We start from the raw sequence: 15,565 nt of genomic DNA, 5'->3' as shown, positions 1-15,565 counted from the left end.
TTCACAGCGCATTGTTCTAGCCTCATACGTAAATAACAGCACAATTCCCTGTGAGCTCGATTCCAACATCCTGACTTTGCAGACGAGCAATGAAAAACTGCAGAAGCCTGGTGACCCGCCCGAGGTGACTCAGCAGGAAGTGACAGAACTGAGCCTAATTCCTGGTGCCTGGCCCTGAGCCCAGCTCAGATCCTGAGCAATTATTTTTCTCATGTAAATTTCCCAAGAGTTTACAAATGATCTGTTTGATAACTCTGATAAGATCTTTTTTAAAGATTTTTTTTGGATGTGGACCATTTTCAAATTCTTTATTGAACTCATTACAATATTCCTTAAGTTTTATGCTTTCTTTTTTTGGCCGAGAGGCCTGTGGGATCCGAGCTCCCCGACCAGGGATGGAACCTGCACCCCCTGCGTTGGAAGGTGAAGTCTTAACCACTGGGTCGCCAGGGAAGTCCCGATAATATTTTTTATTTAACTTTTCAATAGCATAATTTCTTAAGATTCAGGGTGATTGATCATTAAGCTTGAGGAAGTACCAAACTGTCTCAATAATACTGAAACTCTAATAAATAGTCACTAGATGGCTGTGCTCTTACCTGAGCCACCCCAGCAGTGAAGGCAAAAGGGCTAAACAGACATAAAGCCCATCCCAGTGACGACGGGAGCTGTCTGTACAACGCGGTGAAGCCCAGACAGCCCCAAAACACAGTGAAGAGAAAGCCAACCACGCCAGTCAGGATGGGCCTCTTTATCAGCACGCAGAGGAGGAAAGCCAGTGCTATCTGAAGGAAGAAAGAAAAGTTCCAGAAGGTATATTGTTTCCCTCTGAGAATCATGAATAGCAATATTCACTCGTTCATCACATGAACAAAAACTTTCTCAAAAACATACAGAAACCAGAGTACACAATGAGAAGCTCTAGGCTACCAATACTTTGAAGAAATATGGCTCCTGCTGCTAAGTCGCTTCAGTCGTGTCCGACTCTGTGCAACCCCACAGATGGCAGCCCACCAGGTTCCCCCATCCCTGGGATTCTCCAGGCAAGAACACTGGAGTGGGTTGCCATTTCCTTCTCCAATGCATGAGAGTGAAAAGTGAAAGTGAAGTCGCTCAGTCGTGTCCAACTCCTAGTGACCCCATGGACTGCAGCCCACCAGGCTCCCCTGTCCCTGGGATTCTCCAGGCAAGAACACTGGAGTGGGGTGCCATTTACTGGCTCACATACCTGAGACTTGAAGTAGGATGAGAAATGCATATTTTGCCAACTCACCAAAGACAGGCCGTACAGGGTGAAAAGCGAGACCAGCACCACGAAGCCAGTAAGGATAACCATTTGGAATAATTTTATGACCAGAGTCATGAAAATGGACACAACAAAGACGAAGCCAGCATACATCAATGCCCAGGAGAGCCTACGGTAGAAGCAGAGAATTAATTCAGAATGTCGCACGTCCGCAAACACGTGAGAGGCGGTATATGAGAGTTCAGGGTGCACACTCCGGGAACGAACAGACTGGAGTCAAGTTTATTATCGACGTGTGGCTCTATGCACTCTAGTGGTGTGATCAGGGGCAAGCCTCTTTTCTCACTCCGTCTGTAAAATGGGATTAATTGTGTTAACTATCTCATATGGTTGTTTTGAGGATTCAATGAAATAATGCCCATGAAGACTTTTGCCTAGCAATTATTAAAATTATCTTAACAAACACAAAATGAATGTTAAAATTAACATTGTCACTGTCGTTCAGTCACTAGGTCGTGTCTGACTCTGCAACCCCGTGGACTGCAGCACGCCAGGCTCCTCTGTCCTCCACCATCTCCCCGAGTTTGCTCAGCCTCATGTCCTTTGAGTCAGCGCTTCTATCCAACCATCTCATCCTCTGTCACCCTCTTCTCCGTTTGCCTTCAATCTTTCCCAGCATCAGGGTCCTTTCCAATGAGTTCCCCCAGGTATTAATGTGGGATACACAGTTAACTCACCAAAATGCTGACTGTTGAAGACCCATGGCTGTCATCAGCTTCTTAAATTTTTTTCGTTCCTTTGTAATGTTTAATGATGCAACATACACAAAAGGGGAGAAATAAACAATACAAATAAAAATGAACCATTCGTTTATACTTTCTCCCTTAGAAATGAAAGGGGGTGTCCTCATATTTATTCCAACAACTGATATCAACTCTTCCATCACAGAATGATTCGTTGTGACCTAAATTGGGATGTTAACAAACAAATGCATTAGGTTAACTATAAAAGAAATAGACTAGAAAACCACATTTATTGTTTTTTTCATTTTCATACAGAAGAATTTATATATTTCTAGCAGCTTAAACAACAGATTGGTTCCAAATAGGAAAAGGAGTACGTCAAGGCTGTATATTGTCACCCTGCTTATTTAACTTATATGCAGAGTACATCATGAGAAACGCTGGGCTGGAAAAAGCACAAGCTGGAATCAAGATTGCCGGGAGAACCATCAATAACCTCAGATATGCAGATGACACCACCCTTATGGCAGAAAGTGAAGAGGAACTAAAAAGCCTCTTGATGAAAGTGAAAGAGGAGAGTGAAAATGTTGGCTTAAAACTCAACATTCAGAAAACGAAGATCATGGCATCTGGTCCCATCACTTCATGGGAAGTAGATGGGGAAACAGTGGTAACAGTGTCAGACTTTATTTTTTGGGACTCCAAAATCACTGCAGATGGTGACTGCAGCCATGAAATTAAAAGACGCTTACTCTTTGGAAGAAAAGTTATGACCAACCTAGATAGCATATTGAAAAGCAGAGACATTACTTTGCCAACAAAGGTCCATCTAGTCAAGGCTATGGTTTTTCCAGTGGTCATGTATGGATGTGAGAGTTGGACTGTGAGGAAGGCTGAGCGCCAAAGAATTGATGCTTTTGAACTGTGGTGTTGGAGAAGACTCCTGAGAGTCCCTTGGACTGCAAGGAGATCCAACCAGTCCATTCTGAAGGAGATCAGCCCTGGGATTTCTTTGGAAGGAATGATGCTAAAGCTGAAACTCCAGTACTTTGGCCACCTCATGTGAAGAGTTGACTCATTGGAGAAGACTCTGATGCTGGGAGGGATTGGGGGCAGGAGGAGAAGGGGACGACAGAGGATGAGATGGCTGGATGGCATCACTGACTCAATGGACGTGAGTCTGGGTGAACTCCGGGAGTTGGTGATGGACAGGGAGGTCTGGCGTGCAGCAATTCATGGGGTCGAAAAGAGTCGGACACGACTGAGCGACTGAACTGAACTGAGCAGCTTAAAATAGTGAGATAGAGGTGGAGGGAGGAAGTTGAGGCTGGATACATAAATGACTCTCACAGTTCAGGCAAGAGATGACCATGACCTGAATAAACGCTGGTGGCAGAACTGAAGAGAGGTAAGTAGAGCTGAGCTTACAGTTAACAGGGCTGGATGAGAGAGAAGATGTAATGTTGACGCAGAGGATGTGGTCTCTGATAACTCCTCAGTTAAGTGACTGGCTTTGGCATTCCCTGGAGATAGAGAAAGGGCTTCCCAGGTGACTCGGTGGGTAAAGAATCCACCTGCCAACGCAGGTTCAATCCCTGGGTCAGGAAGATGGCAACCCATTCTGGCCTGGAGAATTCCCATGGACAGAGGAGCCTGGTGGGCTACGGTCCACAGGGTCTCAAAGAGTTGGACATGACTGAGCACGCATGCATGCGATGGAGAAAATTTTTTAAAGACTGGGTCACGTTTAGAGAAAAACACCCACATTCAGTTTGGAACACACAAATCTGAATTGTTTATAGGGCGTCAAAGTAAGTAGTCAGCTACTCAGGACTACAGTGGAGCAGACCTTGTCCATCAGCTGTGTTTGTAAATAGTTTCACATGTAGTCACGCACATTGGTTTATGAGTGCTTCCACATTAAAATGGAAAGTTGAGTATTTGCAACAGAAACTGTTTGGCCCCCAGACCACAGAATACTTGCTCTCTGGTTGTTTAAAGGACAAGTTTACTGGTCAACAGTTAAAGCAGGGTTCCTACAGTTATCAGCATGTAAACTGTAAATAAGTGTACGGTAAAGGATGAGACCGTGTAGAGAAAGTATGGAGAAAAATGCCTTGACTAGAACCTGTAGAACCACAGATTGAAAGAGGTGGGAGTGTAACGATGGATAAGATTGCAGGAAGACCGAGAAGAATTGCTAGAAAAATGAAGGAAAACCAGGTGAATGCTGTGATGTTTAGTTAAAAGACCAAGTAAGACAAGGAAGGAAAATGTCACGTGTTAATGACATGAGCGTTGTTACTGACCTCAGAAAAATCATTTTGGTGGCATGGTGGGAATAGAAATTTTATTGAGCTGAGTTGAGCTCAAAGGAAGCCAATGCTTTCAAGAAGTAAAGATGTTAAGGGGAAAGACGGTGTTTGTTTGAGGAGGAACTGTGAATGGGAGAAGGTCTTGATAAGAAGGAAAGAAATTGATCATTGTAAGTACTGAAGAGAAGAATGCTGTTGAAAAGGGGAAGCTGAAGAAAGAGATGGTGGACGGGAACGCCCATTGCGCAAGGCTCCTGATGCAGTGCGCAAGGATCGGGTTTCCAGCCCTGGCGCTAAGGAAGGACCAGGCGGAGGGAGGGGGCGGCGGAGGGCGAGGGCGAGGGCGCCGGGCGGCGGTTCCGCACCGTTCGTGCTGGGAAGCTGGAGGCTGTGCGCTCCCTCTGCTTCCCTCTGCTCGGGGAAGAAAACGGAGCAGCCTCTCCTGAGAGGGCAGGATGGAGGAGGGGGCAGGCACGAAACGCGGGGCAGAAGTACAGAAGATTTCAAACAGGTCTAGGAGGCTGGGCACTTACTTCTATAATTGCAGCATTAATTGCAGTCTGAAAAGCCACAAACCCGTTTTTCCAGTATATTGACAAGAGACAGAAAGCTTCATCACGTAGAGCCCAACAGTGGTCTTTAAAGAAGAAAAACATGCACATCATTACGCAATGGGAATCAATGAACGGAATGAAAACATTAACCCCGGTTCTGAAGTGAACTATCTGAGTGTCCGCTCAAAGTCCATGACGACCAAATGCAGAGCATTTTTAAAGCAAAGCAGCAACAAAGGAGCACCGCATCACATGGCTGACAAAGTAGTGAGACTCCTCCTGTAAGGAAAACATCCTGAAGTTCAGAAATGAAAAGCACAGTGCTTCTTTTCTTGACTTTATTAACGTTTCCATCAGGCATTTCCCATAGAGGATTGGACAACGCAGCAAAGAACATTTCAGTCAGTTCTCAGGCACTTACCTGAGTACTCGAAGTGCTCTCTTAAAATCGGGACCCTGTGTCCCCAGCTGAACTTCAGCCTGTATGAGAAAGTGTCATTGAACACAATTCCCACCATCTCAGAGTCGTTTCTTGGGCGTACTCTGTCCATGGCGTCTTCATTAGGGATCCCAAGGATTGTTCTTCCTGCCAGGTGTGAAAAATATGACTGATTAGATGAACTTTATTACTAGAGGACACAAGGCCAGTAGCAGTCGCTTAGGTTTCCCATACAATTATTGATGCCATGGGTGCGTGTGTGCTCAGCCTCTTCAGTCGCCTCTGACTCTTTGTGACTCCATGGACTGCAGCCTGCCAGGCTTCTCTGTCCATGGGGTTCTCCAGGCAAGGATACCAGAGAGGGTGGCCACGCCCTCCTCCAGGGCATCTTCCCAACCCAGGTCTCCTGCATTTCCTTCTGAGCCACTGGGGTAGCCCACTGGTGCCATATATTATGGTATCACCAAGTAGGTACCTCTAAGTTAAGGGCTGAAAGTCTTTCCTGTTGTTTAAGGCTCAATGTAAATACGTGAGAAGATGTGAATGATATGCCACTGATTCTGAACCCCAGAGGCTTGGGCTGCATGGGACCCCTCATATGTGCGTTTTTCCCAGAAGGAAATGCTGCATTACTGCGCTCTCCAGGCACTGGTGGAATGTGAGGTTGCAGAACCCTGAGTGGAGGGAGCTCAGATGCTGAGGAAACACAGATACAGGGGCCAACCAGGAATTACTCGGGTCTTCAACTTCCTGAAGAGTAGGTTCCTCTAGCCCCGCAGAGGTTCAGGGGTCAACCACATTCTTTTTAAAAAAGCAGTTTTGTGTGTGTGTGCAGTTGTATCTGACTCTTTGAGACCCCACAGACCGTAACCCACCAGGCTCCTTCATCTACTGTATTTTCCAAGCAAGAGCTGTCCTGGCTTGCTGTGGGGTTTAGGGATGTCTGGGAGCATCAGCATCTGGGCCCATTTCTTTATCTAAGGATTCGCTTCCCTAACGTTGTGGCTCGGAGGCTGGTGCCTTCACAGTGCTGTTGCTCAGACTGCCCTCCAGGACTTGAATCTGGAGCAGAACCAAAACAGCGCCTGGTCCTCAGTTATGTAGAGTGGGGCCTGGGTCAGGGTAAATCAGATTACTGTATCCACTGAGGGGAAAAAGCATCTGGTCTCTTTCACCTTAGCATCTTTAAATCTGAGAGTGCTAGCTGAGGGCAAAGAGCCTAGAGTTAAGGGTGCCTGGACACAACTCCTCTGCCGCTTGTTAAAATCTTAGCTGAGCAACTTGGAATCCTGCTTCCTCTATATGCAAAGTAGTTCCCAATAATTTAGCATAGTCATAATCCCCATTGAAGTGAAGAAAAGCTGAATTTGTGCGCCTGTGTGCATGCATGCCTACATATGTGACCGTGTGTGTATGTGTGTACATATTATCCTAGAAAGATACACACAAACTTTTAGAGGAGGAAATGGTGGCTTGAATGAAGGCAAAAGCTTTCATTGTTTGCTTCAGACAAGTTTGTACTGATTAACTGGCTGTTACTTTGGCAATTAAAATAATTTTAAAATTAAAAGTACTTTAAATAACCAGTAGAAATGCTTCAGAATTTGGTGGGGTTTTTCTCTGCCAAGATTATAAGCAGATTTCTATCATATGAAGATAGTACGCCAGAAGTAATAAACAGCACACAAAGAATCAGAGTGCAAAATCAGAGGTAAAGTTAGAACCCACCCAGGCTCTCTGGAGTCACGGACACTATCTTAAGAATTAAGCTCATACAACATTTATAATGAATGAGTTCACCATATTAAAAAACAGAGATGTTACTTTGCCAACAAAGGTCTATATAGTCAAAGCTATGGTTTTTCCAGTAGTCATGTACAGATGTGAGAGCTGGACCATAAAGAAGGCTGAGCGCCAAAGGATTGATGCTTTTGAACTGTGGTGTTGGAGAAGACTCTTGAGAGTCCTTTGGATAACAAGTAAATCAAACTGGTCAATCCAAAAGGAAGTCAACCCTGAATATTCACGGGAAGGACTGATGCTGAAGCTGAAGCTCCAATACTTTGGCCACCTGATGCAGAGAGCTGACTCATTGGAAAAGACCCTGGTGCTGGGAAAGATTGAAGGCGGGAGGAGAAGGGGGCAACAGAGGATGAGATGGTTGGAAGGCATCACTGGACATAAGTTTGAGCGAGCTCTGGGAGATGGTGAAGGGCATGAAAGCCTGGTGTGCTGCAGTCCATAAGGTTGCAGAGTCAGACATGAGAGTGTCTGAACAAGAACAACAAAATCTATGTTCCTTTGAGACCTACCCTTACTTGGAGCTTCACGCCAAGCCCTCCACCCCATGTGAAATGAGGATCCTGCCCCAGTTGAAAACCACTGACTCACAGGCTGGGTAAATAAACTCAACTTGCAAAACAGACTTAAAATTTAATGCAAATAGGTTGCATGATAATGAAGCCTGGGCCACGGAACAACACACCTTTCATAAAGGCAGCTGCAGCCACCTTATCCATGATGCTCTGGGTCACGTTAGTGACGGGGGTATAGGCCACCAGCACCAGGTCGGAGTCATTAAACTCGTCCACGCGTCCCAGGACCTGAGGCGGCTGTTCCAGGAAATGAGTAGCTCTGAAGAGTTCCGCAAAGAGGCAGAGAGCGAGCCCCAGGAACAGCACCATGGCCCACTCCTGCAGCGCACAAGAGAAAGGGGCTGAGTCATCACGGGCGCTCAGACAGGGAGGGACAGGTGAGCACGCTTTAGACGGAGGCATCACCGAGCTCGGCTTCACTTCACTCGCCCACGTTCTGCCTTTCTCAGCTACCAGCCGTCTGTTAAGCAGACCACCATTTCACTTGAGGACAGCCTGACCCAGGGAGCTCAGCCCGGGGCCCTGTGACACCCGAGGGCACGGGAGGGGCGGGAGGAGGGAGGCAGGCGGGAGGGGACGCGTGTGTACCCAAGGCCGATTCATGTCAATGTGCGGCAGAAAAACGCACACGACACTGTAGGGCAACTATCCTTCAAATGAAAACAAATTAAAAATAAAACAAGCTACGAGGATATATTGTACAACACGGGGAATGTAGCGAATATTTTATAACAAGTGGAGTGTTACAGTTGTGAATCACTACACTGGACCCCTGTAATAACTTATGTAATATTGTACAGCAACTATACACCAATTAAAAAAAAAACCTTTTAATCTCCAAAAAAGCTTTGAGGTATGTAGCAAATATGGGATGGATTTATCTCCAAAGATAGCTTTGAGATAATACCAAGTATGTCCATTAATCTTAACCTAGAATCATAGCCCCCTCATATACTCCCGATTATTCACCCTCATATGAATAAAATATAAGTACACAGCATCCCATAAGAGATACTTTTGTCAAAGGGTTTAACCTGAAGTTAAAAATCTATTTTTTAAGGTAAATACTGTTTATGAGAAATGCAGATGGCTGTAAATCAGCCATGTCCGACTCTTTGCAACCCCGTGGACTGTAGCCCACCAGGCTCCTCTGTCCGTGGGCATTCTCCAGGCAAGAATACTGGAGTGGGCTGCCATTCCCTTCTCTAGGGGATCTCCCCCACCCAGGGATTGAACCTGGGTCTCCTGCATTACAGGCGAATTCTTTACCACTGAGCCACCAGGGAAGCCCTTACTGTAAATTCACTATACTTGAATAAACGTTTTTTAATTTAAAAAGTTAAAAAATAAAAAAAGGAATGGAAATGGTAAAGAAATGAGTTAAATGACAGCATGAAGAAGCGCCAGGCAAACGCACAACACGGGTATTTCACAGGAGGACAGTGTTGGGCTCCCTGGTTTGAGCAAACCAACGTTAAGAGACATTCTGGGGAGTTCTCCAGGGTTCAGTGGCTGAGGCTCCGTGCGTCTCCTCAGGGGCCAGGCGCTATGTCCCACTTTGATTCCAGAGGCCGCACAGTCAAAAAAATGTTTTATGAGATATTTTAGAGGAAATTTTAGGAAACTGAATATCGACATGGAATTAGATGACTATATGCAATTACCGCAAACTTTCTGAAGCACACTTGCGGCTATGAAGGAGCCTGTCCTTAATTTTCGTGGATGCTAGCGGAAGCCTCAGCGGTCGTGTCATATGTGTTAAGAGAGGAGCTGAGGGAAATGAAGAGATGAAGCCACAATGGCAGATGCTAACAGGTGTCAAACCCAGGCTGTAGATGAACCGGACGGGAAGTGAGTTCACTGGGCCAGTAATCCTACGTTTGAGATTTTAAACATTTTTGTAAGCTTTTTAAAAATTGACTTGGACGATCACTGTAAGGGTTACCCTTTATCAACACAGCAACTAAAATATTAGAACTGAATGCTTCAAGAGCTAAGGATGACCCGTGTGCTTCAATGAAAAATAAAACATTTAAATAAAAAAATTTAAAAATAGAAAAAAAAAAAAAAGAACTGCTGTTTTTCAGCAGAACATAGTTTCTGTGTGGTCAAGGCAGCTCCAGGTGTATTTCGTGAGAACATACAGCAAAGATCCTCATCTCGACGGCCTTGACCTTGTACTAGAGACTGAACAGAGGGCCAAGACGCTGACAGCCAGGGACCTGGCTCCCTGAAACTACTCCACGTTTGCAAAAGCATAATCTTCAAAAGAAATCCCCCAGAGTTCCCAAATTTTTGCTCGAAAACAATTTCCCCAGTCCTATGAATTGACAAGGGCCTCCCTGGTGGCTCAGTGGTAAAGAATCTGCCTGCCAGTGCAGGAGAGGCAGGAGACCCATTTAGATCCCTGGGTCAGGAAGATCCCCTGGAGGAGGGCATGGCAGCCCATCCCAGTCTTCTTGCCTGGAGAATCCCATGGACAGAGGAGCCTGGTGGGCTACAGTCCACCGGGTTGCAGAGTCGGACAGAACTTCGTAATGAAACAAAAACAATTCACAGAATCTTGTCAAAACATCCCCAGTAGAGTGCTATGGTTCACCTGTTTAGAATCTACTTCATTTTGCTTCCCCCCCCTCCCCCAACCTTTTTTTCTTACACTAAAGTTGGCCTGGGGTAAATCAGGATAACTCCACAAGATTCAAGTGGATTATTTACTTGGTGAATGGCTAGTTATGTTCAATAAAAAGTTATCTACTTTGCTTTTTAGGAGCAAACATATGCACCTGCGCCTTTTGCCATAAATATTATCCTATTGTGCAACATTTGCAAAACATTACCTCGGGAACTCCAAATCAACTAGCCCACAGAATTTATGAACATAAAAAGGCAATAAAAATGGCATAATATGAAATGACAGATTTTCATTCACTAAATATGGAAAGATATATATTTCTTTGTGAACCATACCAACGCGCTTTCTTTTTTCATTCTCCATTTTCTAAGGAAATTCTTGTGCAGGAGGGCCCAAGTTTGTTGACACACGCTCCTCTCTTTTTTAATCATTTCGTCCTGTTCATCAACAGAGAAGACAAAATCAATATTACACAGCAATAGCCAGTCAAGAAAAAGGGCAAAAAAAACACAAAAAACCAGTTAAAGCAAAGGTCCTCAACACACAGTCCCAGGTGCCCTGGCTGAAGGCCTCGTTTGGCATTACTGTTAACACACATGCAGTTTTTTAAAGAGTATAAAGCAGTAACGAATGTAAAATGTCCTGCCAGCTGACCTTTCTCTGAAGGCTCGATGGTTATGAACGAGGTAAGGGCTGTGGTGTGGGAGCTCTTTTCCTTTTTGTCTCAAAAGCAAATTTTCCTGCCACATCCTGACTTTGCAACAATCTAAAGCAAATAACTAACACAACATTGTAAATCAAGTGTACTCCAATAAAAATAAATTAAATCAGAGAATAGATGTTAGCAATGTAAGACCCTGATGCTGGGAAAGATTGAAGGCAGGAGGAGAAGGGGGCGACAGAGGATGAGAAGATGGTTGGACGGCATCACTGACTCAGTGGATATGAGTTTGAGTAAACTCCGGGAGAGAGTGAAGGACAGGGAAGCCTGGTGTGCTGCAGTCCATGGGGTCACAAAGAGTCGGACATGATTTAGTGACTGAACAACAACAAAGTTTAGAATCCAAAACACACTTGCCCTTGACTTAGTACTTTTTAAAAATGCATAACAGGAATAAAACCTCCTCCAGTTTTCTGTCCACTGGAGATCTGCACTTTGAAAGGCACGCTTTTGGAGGCTGATGTGATGACATCTAGTGGTAAAGACAGAGGATGAGATGGTTGGACGGCATCACCGTCTTGATGGACATGAGTCTGAGTAAACTCCGGGAGTTGGAGATGGACAGGGAGGCCTGGTGTGCTGCGATTCATGGGGTCGCAAAGAGTCAGACACGACTGAGCGACTGAACTGAACTGAACTGACTGAGTGGTAAAGAATCTGCCTGCAAACGCAGAAGACATAGAGGCATGGGTTCAATCCCCAGGTGGGGAATAATCCCTTAGAGGAGAAAAGGGCAACCCACTCCAGTGTCCTTGCCTGGAGCATCCCATGGCAGAGGAGCCTGGTGGGCTGCAGTCCGTGGGGTCGCACAGAGTCAGACACGACTGAGCCCACACACACAGGAAACCAAGGGGAATCACTGTACAGTCCTTCTTAGGAACCCAGAGCACATTTCTACTCTTGAAACTCACGGGTCCCCCTTTAGGACTTAAGTCTGTCAGACACACAGCCCGAAACCAAAAGCCTCGGCTAGTGAGTGCAACTCGCTGCTGATGTGTGTAGAGCACCACACGTGTCAGAGGGATCTCCTGTGTTTTCAGTTTAAAATGCCAGAGGTGAGCATTTGGTAGCACAGCTCTGGTGACTTCAATGCACTCGAATAAATGCTGATGCTACATACAAACTGCAGTGTTTATAGAAGTTGCTGGATTTCCTTTTCTTGATAAAAGGAAAAGGTAAAGCTACCAAATGCCAAAATAATCTCTAAATTCTAACTCGAGAAAGTTTCTAAGGGAAAACATTCATCTTCATGAAAAGAAAATAGAAAAAACCACGAGGAGAAGCAGCCTGTCCTGCTGCACGCACAGTCCCGAGAAACAAAACTCTGCAGGTTCTCAAACGGCCAAGCAGACAAGTCAAACCCGACACAGAAAAAGAATACTCTTTACACACGTTTCCGGATCTACCTTCCACTTCACTATCACACTACAAGACCATTTTACCGAGTTGAGAAAATGAAACTCCTCATCAGGTCCACCACAGAAAACAGAATGATTTAGAAATATCACAACTATATAGTACTTTTAACCATGTCAATCCAGACGCTTGCCACTGATTCTGCCCTTTGTACCTCATTACCTTACGTGGAACGAAAGGTAAAAACAAATTCAGCTTACTGTCAGGAAAGTAAGAGGAAGAACTAAGACGCACCTTTGATGCCCTGGTTTCTTTCTGTCCAGGAGAGTTTAAAGAATCCTTCAAGAGCTTTCCTTAAAGCTGTCTTCATTCAGTCTGGCTTCTGCAAACAGGCCATGGTCTGTATGGAAAGCGCCTGCCAGATACATTCTCTACTTGGGAAGCTGCTTTCCTCCTGAGTCTTTCCTCCCGTCCAACTGTGCCACAGGGAGGCTGCAGCCACGGACCGTGCCCAAGGCTGTCACGTGTGCTTGCTTATTGCTCTATCTTTCTGGCATAGGCAAAACAGCAATCAGATTCCAAAAGGGATTTTTAAAAACCCGGGCCTGAGTAAGTCTCTATTAACTCTGAATGATTAAAACTTAGAGAGCCAACACAGAAGAGAACAGATTTAAAAGAAGGGAAGTTGAACGGAGGCTGTGAGAATGATCTCAGAAATGAGAGTAACTTATACAGGAAAAACGTGAGCAAAGACTTTCCTGCACGGCAGCTAAGTGGTGTTTGCTGCGGGCCGGTTCCTATGGGCCAGGAAGTATGCACGAGTATGCAAGCGTGCTCGGTCGTGTCTGACTCTTTTCGACTCCACAGACTGTGGAGCCCATCAGGCTCCTCTGTCCATGGGATTCTCCAGGCAAGAAGAGTGGAGTGGGTTGCCATTTCCTCCTTCAGGGGATCTTCCTGACCCAGGGACTGACCCCTTATCTCCTATGTCTCCTGCACGGGCAGGTGGATTCTTTACCACTGCATCCCCTGGGAAGCTGCTAGAAAGTACGCTAAGGGTTTGCAATGAATTATTTCATTTACACTGAAAGCAAACCTGTGTGTTGGGTAGGATATTTTCACACATGTCACAGATTAGAAACAGGAGACTCAAAGGTGACATTATTTGCAGATGTTCAAATAAAAGCTAGTAAATTCAAATAATTTAGAGTAGATGGGCAGAATGGTTATTTTTTTAAGCTACAAAAATATTGGACATTCTCAGAATTGTAAATAAACCCCTGTTTATCAACCCTGAAAATCTCCTTCCACAATTTTAACTGTAATTAGCACATTTCTTGGGGATGTGTACACAAAAACCACTCACAAAAGTGAAGGACAGAGAGAGGGTGGGGCGCTCAGACTGTTGGAGCTGTTACCGTTCTTCATTAAGATTATGGAAATAAGGACTTCCCTGGTGGTGCTGTGGCTAAGACTCCACACTCCCTGTGCAGGAGGCCTGGTCAGGGAACTAGATCCTGCATGCCCCAACTAACATCTGGCACAGTCAAAGGACATTTTTTAAAAAAAAAAGAGTGTGGAAATAAACATTTTATTTGACTTTCATTGCACCCCTCCCTGTCGTCAGTCACACTTCTCTCCTTTTTTCCCCACTCGTTCTTTGCTGGAAGTACAAGTCCATGAACTAGAAAACACCAAATATTTAACCTGGTTCCAATCCCAGACATGAATGACAATATTTATTTTAATGGATGGGAAAAACAACTGAAGTCGTGTCATAATAGCCACACGCTTTCTTGGTAACCTACACTGAAAGGGTAATGCATCCATCTCCATAATTTTAAGGTCTGTGGTCTCCAATATGGTGCAGTGAAGTGCTTACAGGGTTAGGTGTTTTGAGACCTGCATTTCTGTCATGCACAGGTGCTTGCCTTGGACGACGTTTATAAGAGGCTCCGACGTTTTCTGTGTCCAGCTTCTCTGCCTTGGTAACAGTGCAGCTCTACTACGGGGTCACAATTCTGAAATCTGCCAAACTGGGGTTTATGGGTAACTGTGCTATGGGATATCAACCCAGCCCTCATCACCCCACTTCTCATAGATCCATTTTTTATATTTCTTTTTAAAATTGAAATATAGTTGATTCACAATATCATGCTAGTTCCAGGCACACAACAATGGGATTTGATTATCTCTATTTTCTAAGATTCTTTTACCTTATAGGTTATTACAAGATATTGAATACAGTTCCTATGCTATACAGTAGGTGGTTGCTGTTATTTATTTTATATACAGTGGTGTGCATCTGTTTATCCCACACTCCTGATTTATCCCGCCCCCATTCTCTCTCCCATTGGATAAACACAGGTTTGTTCTCTATGTCTGTGCATCTGTTTAGTGAGTTTTGTATATGGATTCATGGGAATCATTTTTCAGATTCCACATGTAAGGGACATCATGTAATATTTGTCTTTCTCTGACTTACTTCACCAAGTACAATTATCTCCAGGTTCATCCATGTTACTGCAAATGGCAATATTTCATTCTTTTTTATGGCTGAGTAATATCCTCCCCCGCACACACGTATATACACACACACATATTTCACATCTTCCTCAGCCCTTTGTCTGCTGATGGCCGTTCGGGTTTTTCCCAGCCCTTGATGACTACAGAGCTGTAATGAGCGCTGTAGCTAGAGCTGTAATGAACGTGGGGTGCATGTGTCCTCTGAGATTACAGTTTTCTGCAAATACGCCCCTGGGCTTCCCAGGTGCCGCGAGTGGTGGTCAAGGAGGGAGAGGGAAGAGAGGCAGGTGGGGTCCCTGCGTGGGGAAGGGCCGCTGGAACAGGTAACCCACTCCTGCATTCCTGCCTCGGAAACCCCGCGGACAGAGGGACCCAGCAGTCCACAGCGTCTGGAAGAGCTGGACACGACTGCGCGCACGCGCACAGGGCGAGCGTGTTTGGCCCCTCCATGCTGGCCCCCCAGCAGCACCAGGTGACAGGCCCATGCAGGAGGCTGCCTCTCCTGGCCTCTTTCTAATCTCCCCTGTCCTCCTCTCTCTGGCCCTGAGCGCTGGTCTGCACCTTTGCTCTGGGGTCCACCCAAGGTCCCCTGGAAAGCGCCCCGCCCTGCCCCAAACTCAAGCCGGAGACCCGAACTCATCAGGTCACTTCATGGCTG

At 45.4% G+C, this 15,565-nt stretch overlaps 1 protein-coding gene across 3 annotated transcripts in view; it reads right to left on the bottom strand.

Annotated features, from left to right (window-relative positions):
* Positions 1-13,199, bottom strand: part of LOC133232967 (ATP-binding cassette sub-family A member 10-like) — a 54,716-nt gene extending 41,517 nt beyond the window's left edge. For 2 of the 3 annotated variants that reach the window (XM_061392994.1, XM_061392995.1), the window contains exons 1-8: positions 12,676-13,199; positions 10,640-10,741; positions 7,783-7,990; positions 5,280-5,444; positions 4,838-4,941; positions 1,984-2,210; positions 1,274-1,415; positions 600-785 (exon numbers count right to left, since the gene is read on the bottom strand). In XM_061392994.1, coding sequence (XP_061248978.1) covers positions 600-785; positions 1,274-1,415; positions 1,984-2,210; positions 4,838-4,941; positions 5,280-5,444; positions 7,783-7,990; positions 10,640-10,735 — 1,128 coding nt within the window. In that variant the 5' untranslated portion in view covers positions 10,736-10,741; positions 12,676-13,199. The remainder of the gene's footprint in view (positions 1-599; positions 786-1,273; positions 1,416-1,983; positions 2,211-4,837; positions 4,942-5,279; positions 5,445-7,782; positions 7,991-10,639; positions 10,742-12,675) is intronic. The other variant, XM_061392993.1, reaches the window with a different exon arrangement.
* Between the last annotated feature and the right edge of the window lie 2,366 nt (positions 13,200-15,565).

This window comes from Bos javanicus, chromosome 19 (assembly GCF_032452875.1).
Source record: "Bos javanicus breed banteng chromosome 19, ARS-OSU_banteng_1.0, whole genome shotgun sequence".
NCBI classification, from domain to species: domain Eukaryota; kingdom Metazoa; phylum Chordata; class Mammalia; order Artiodactyla; family Bovidae; genus Bos; species Bos javanicus.
This window is presented reverse-complemented; position numbering and strand designations above follow the sequence as displayed.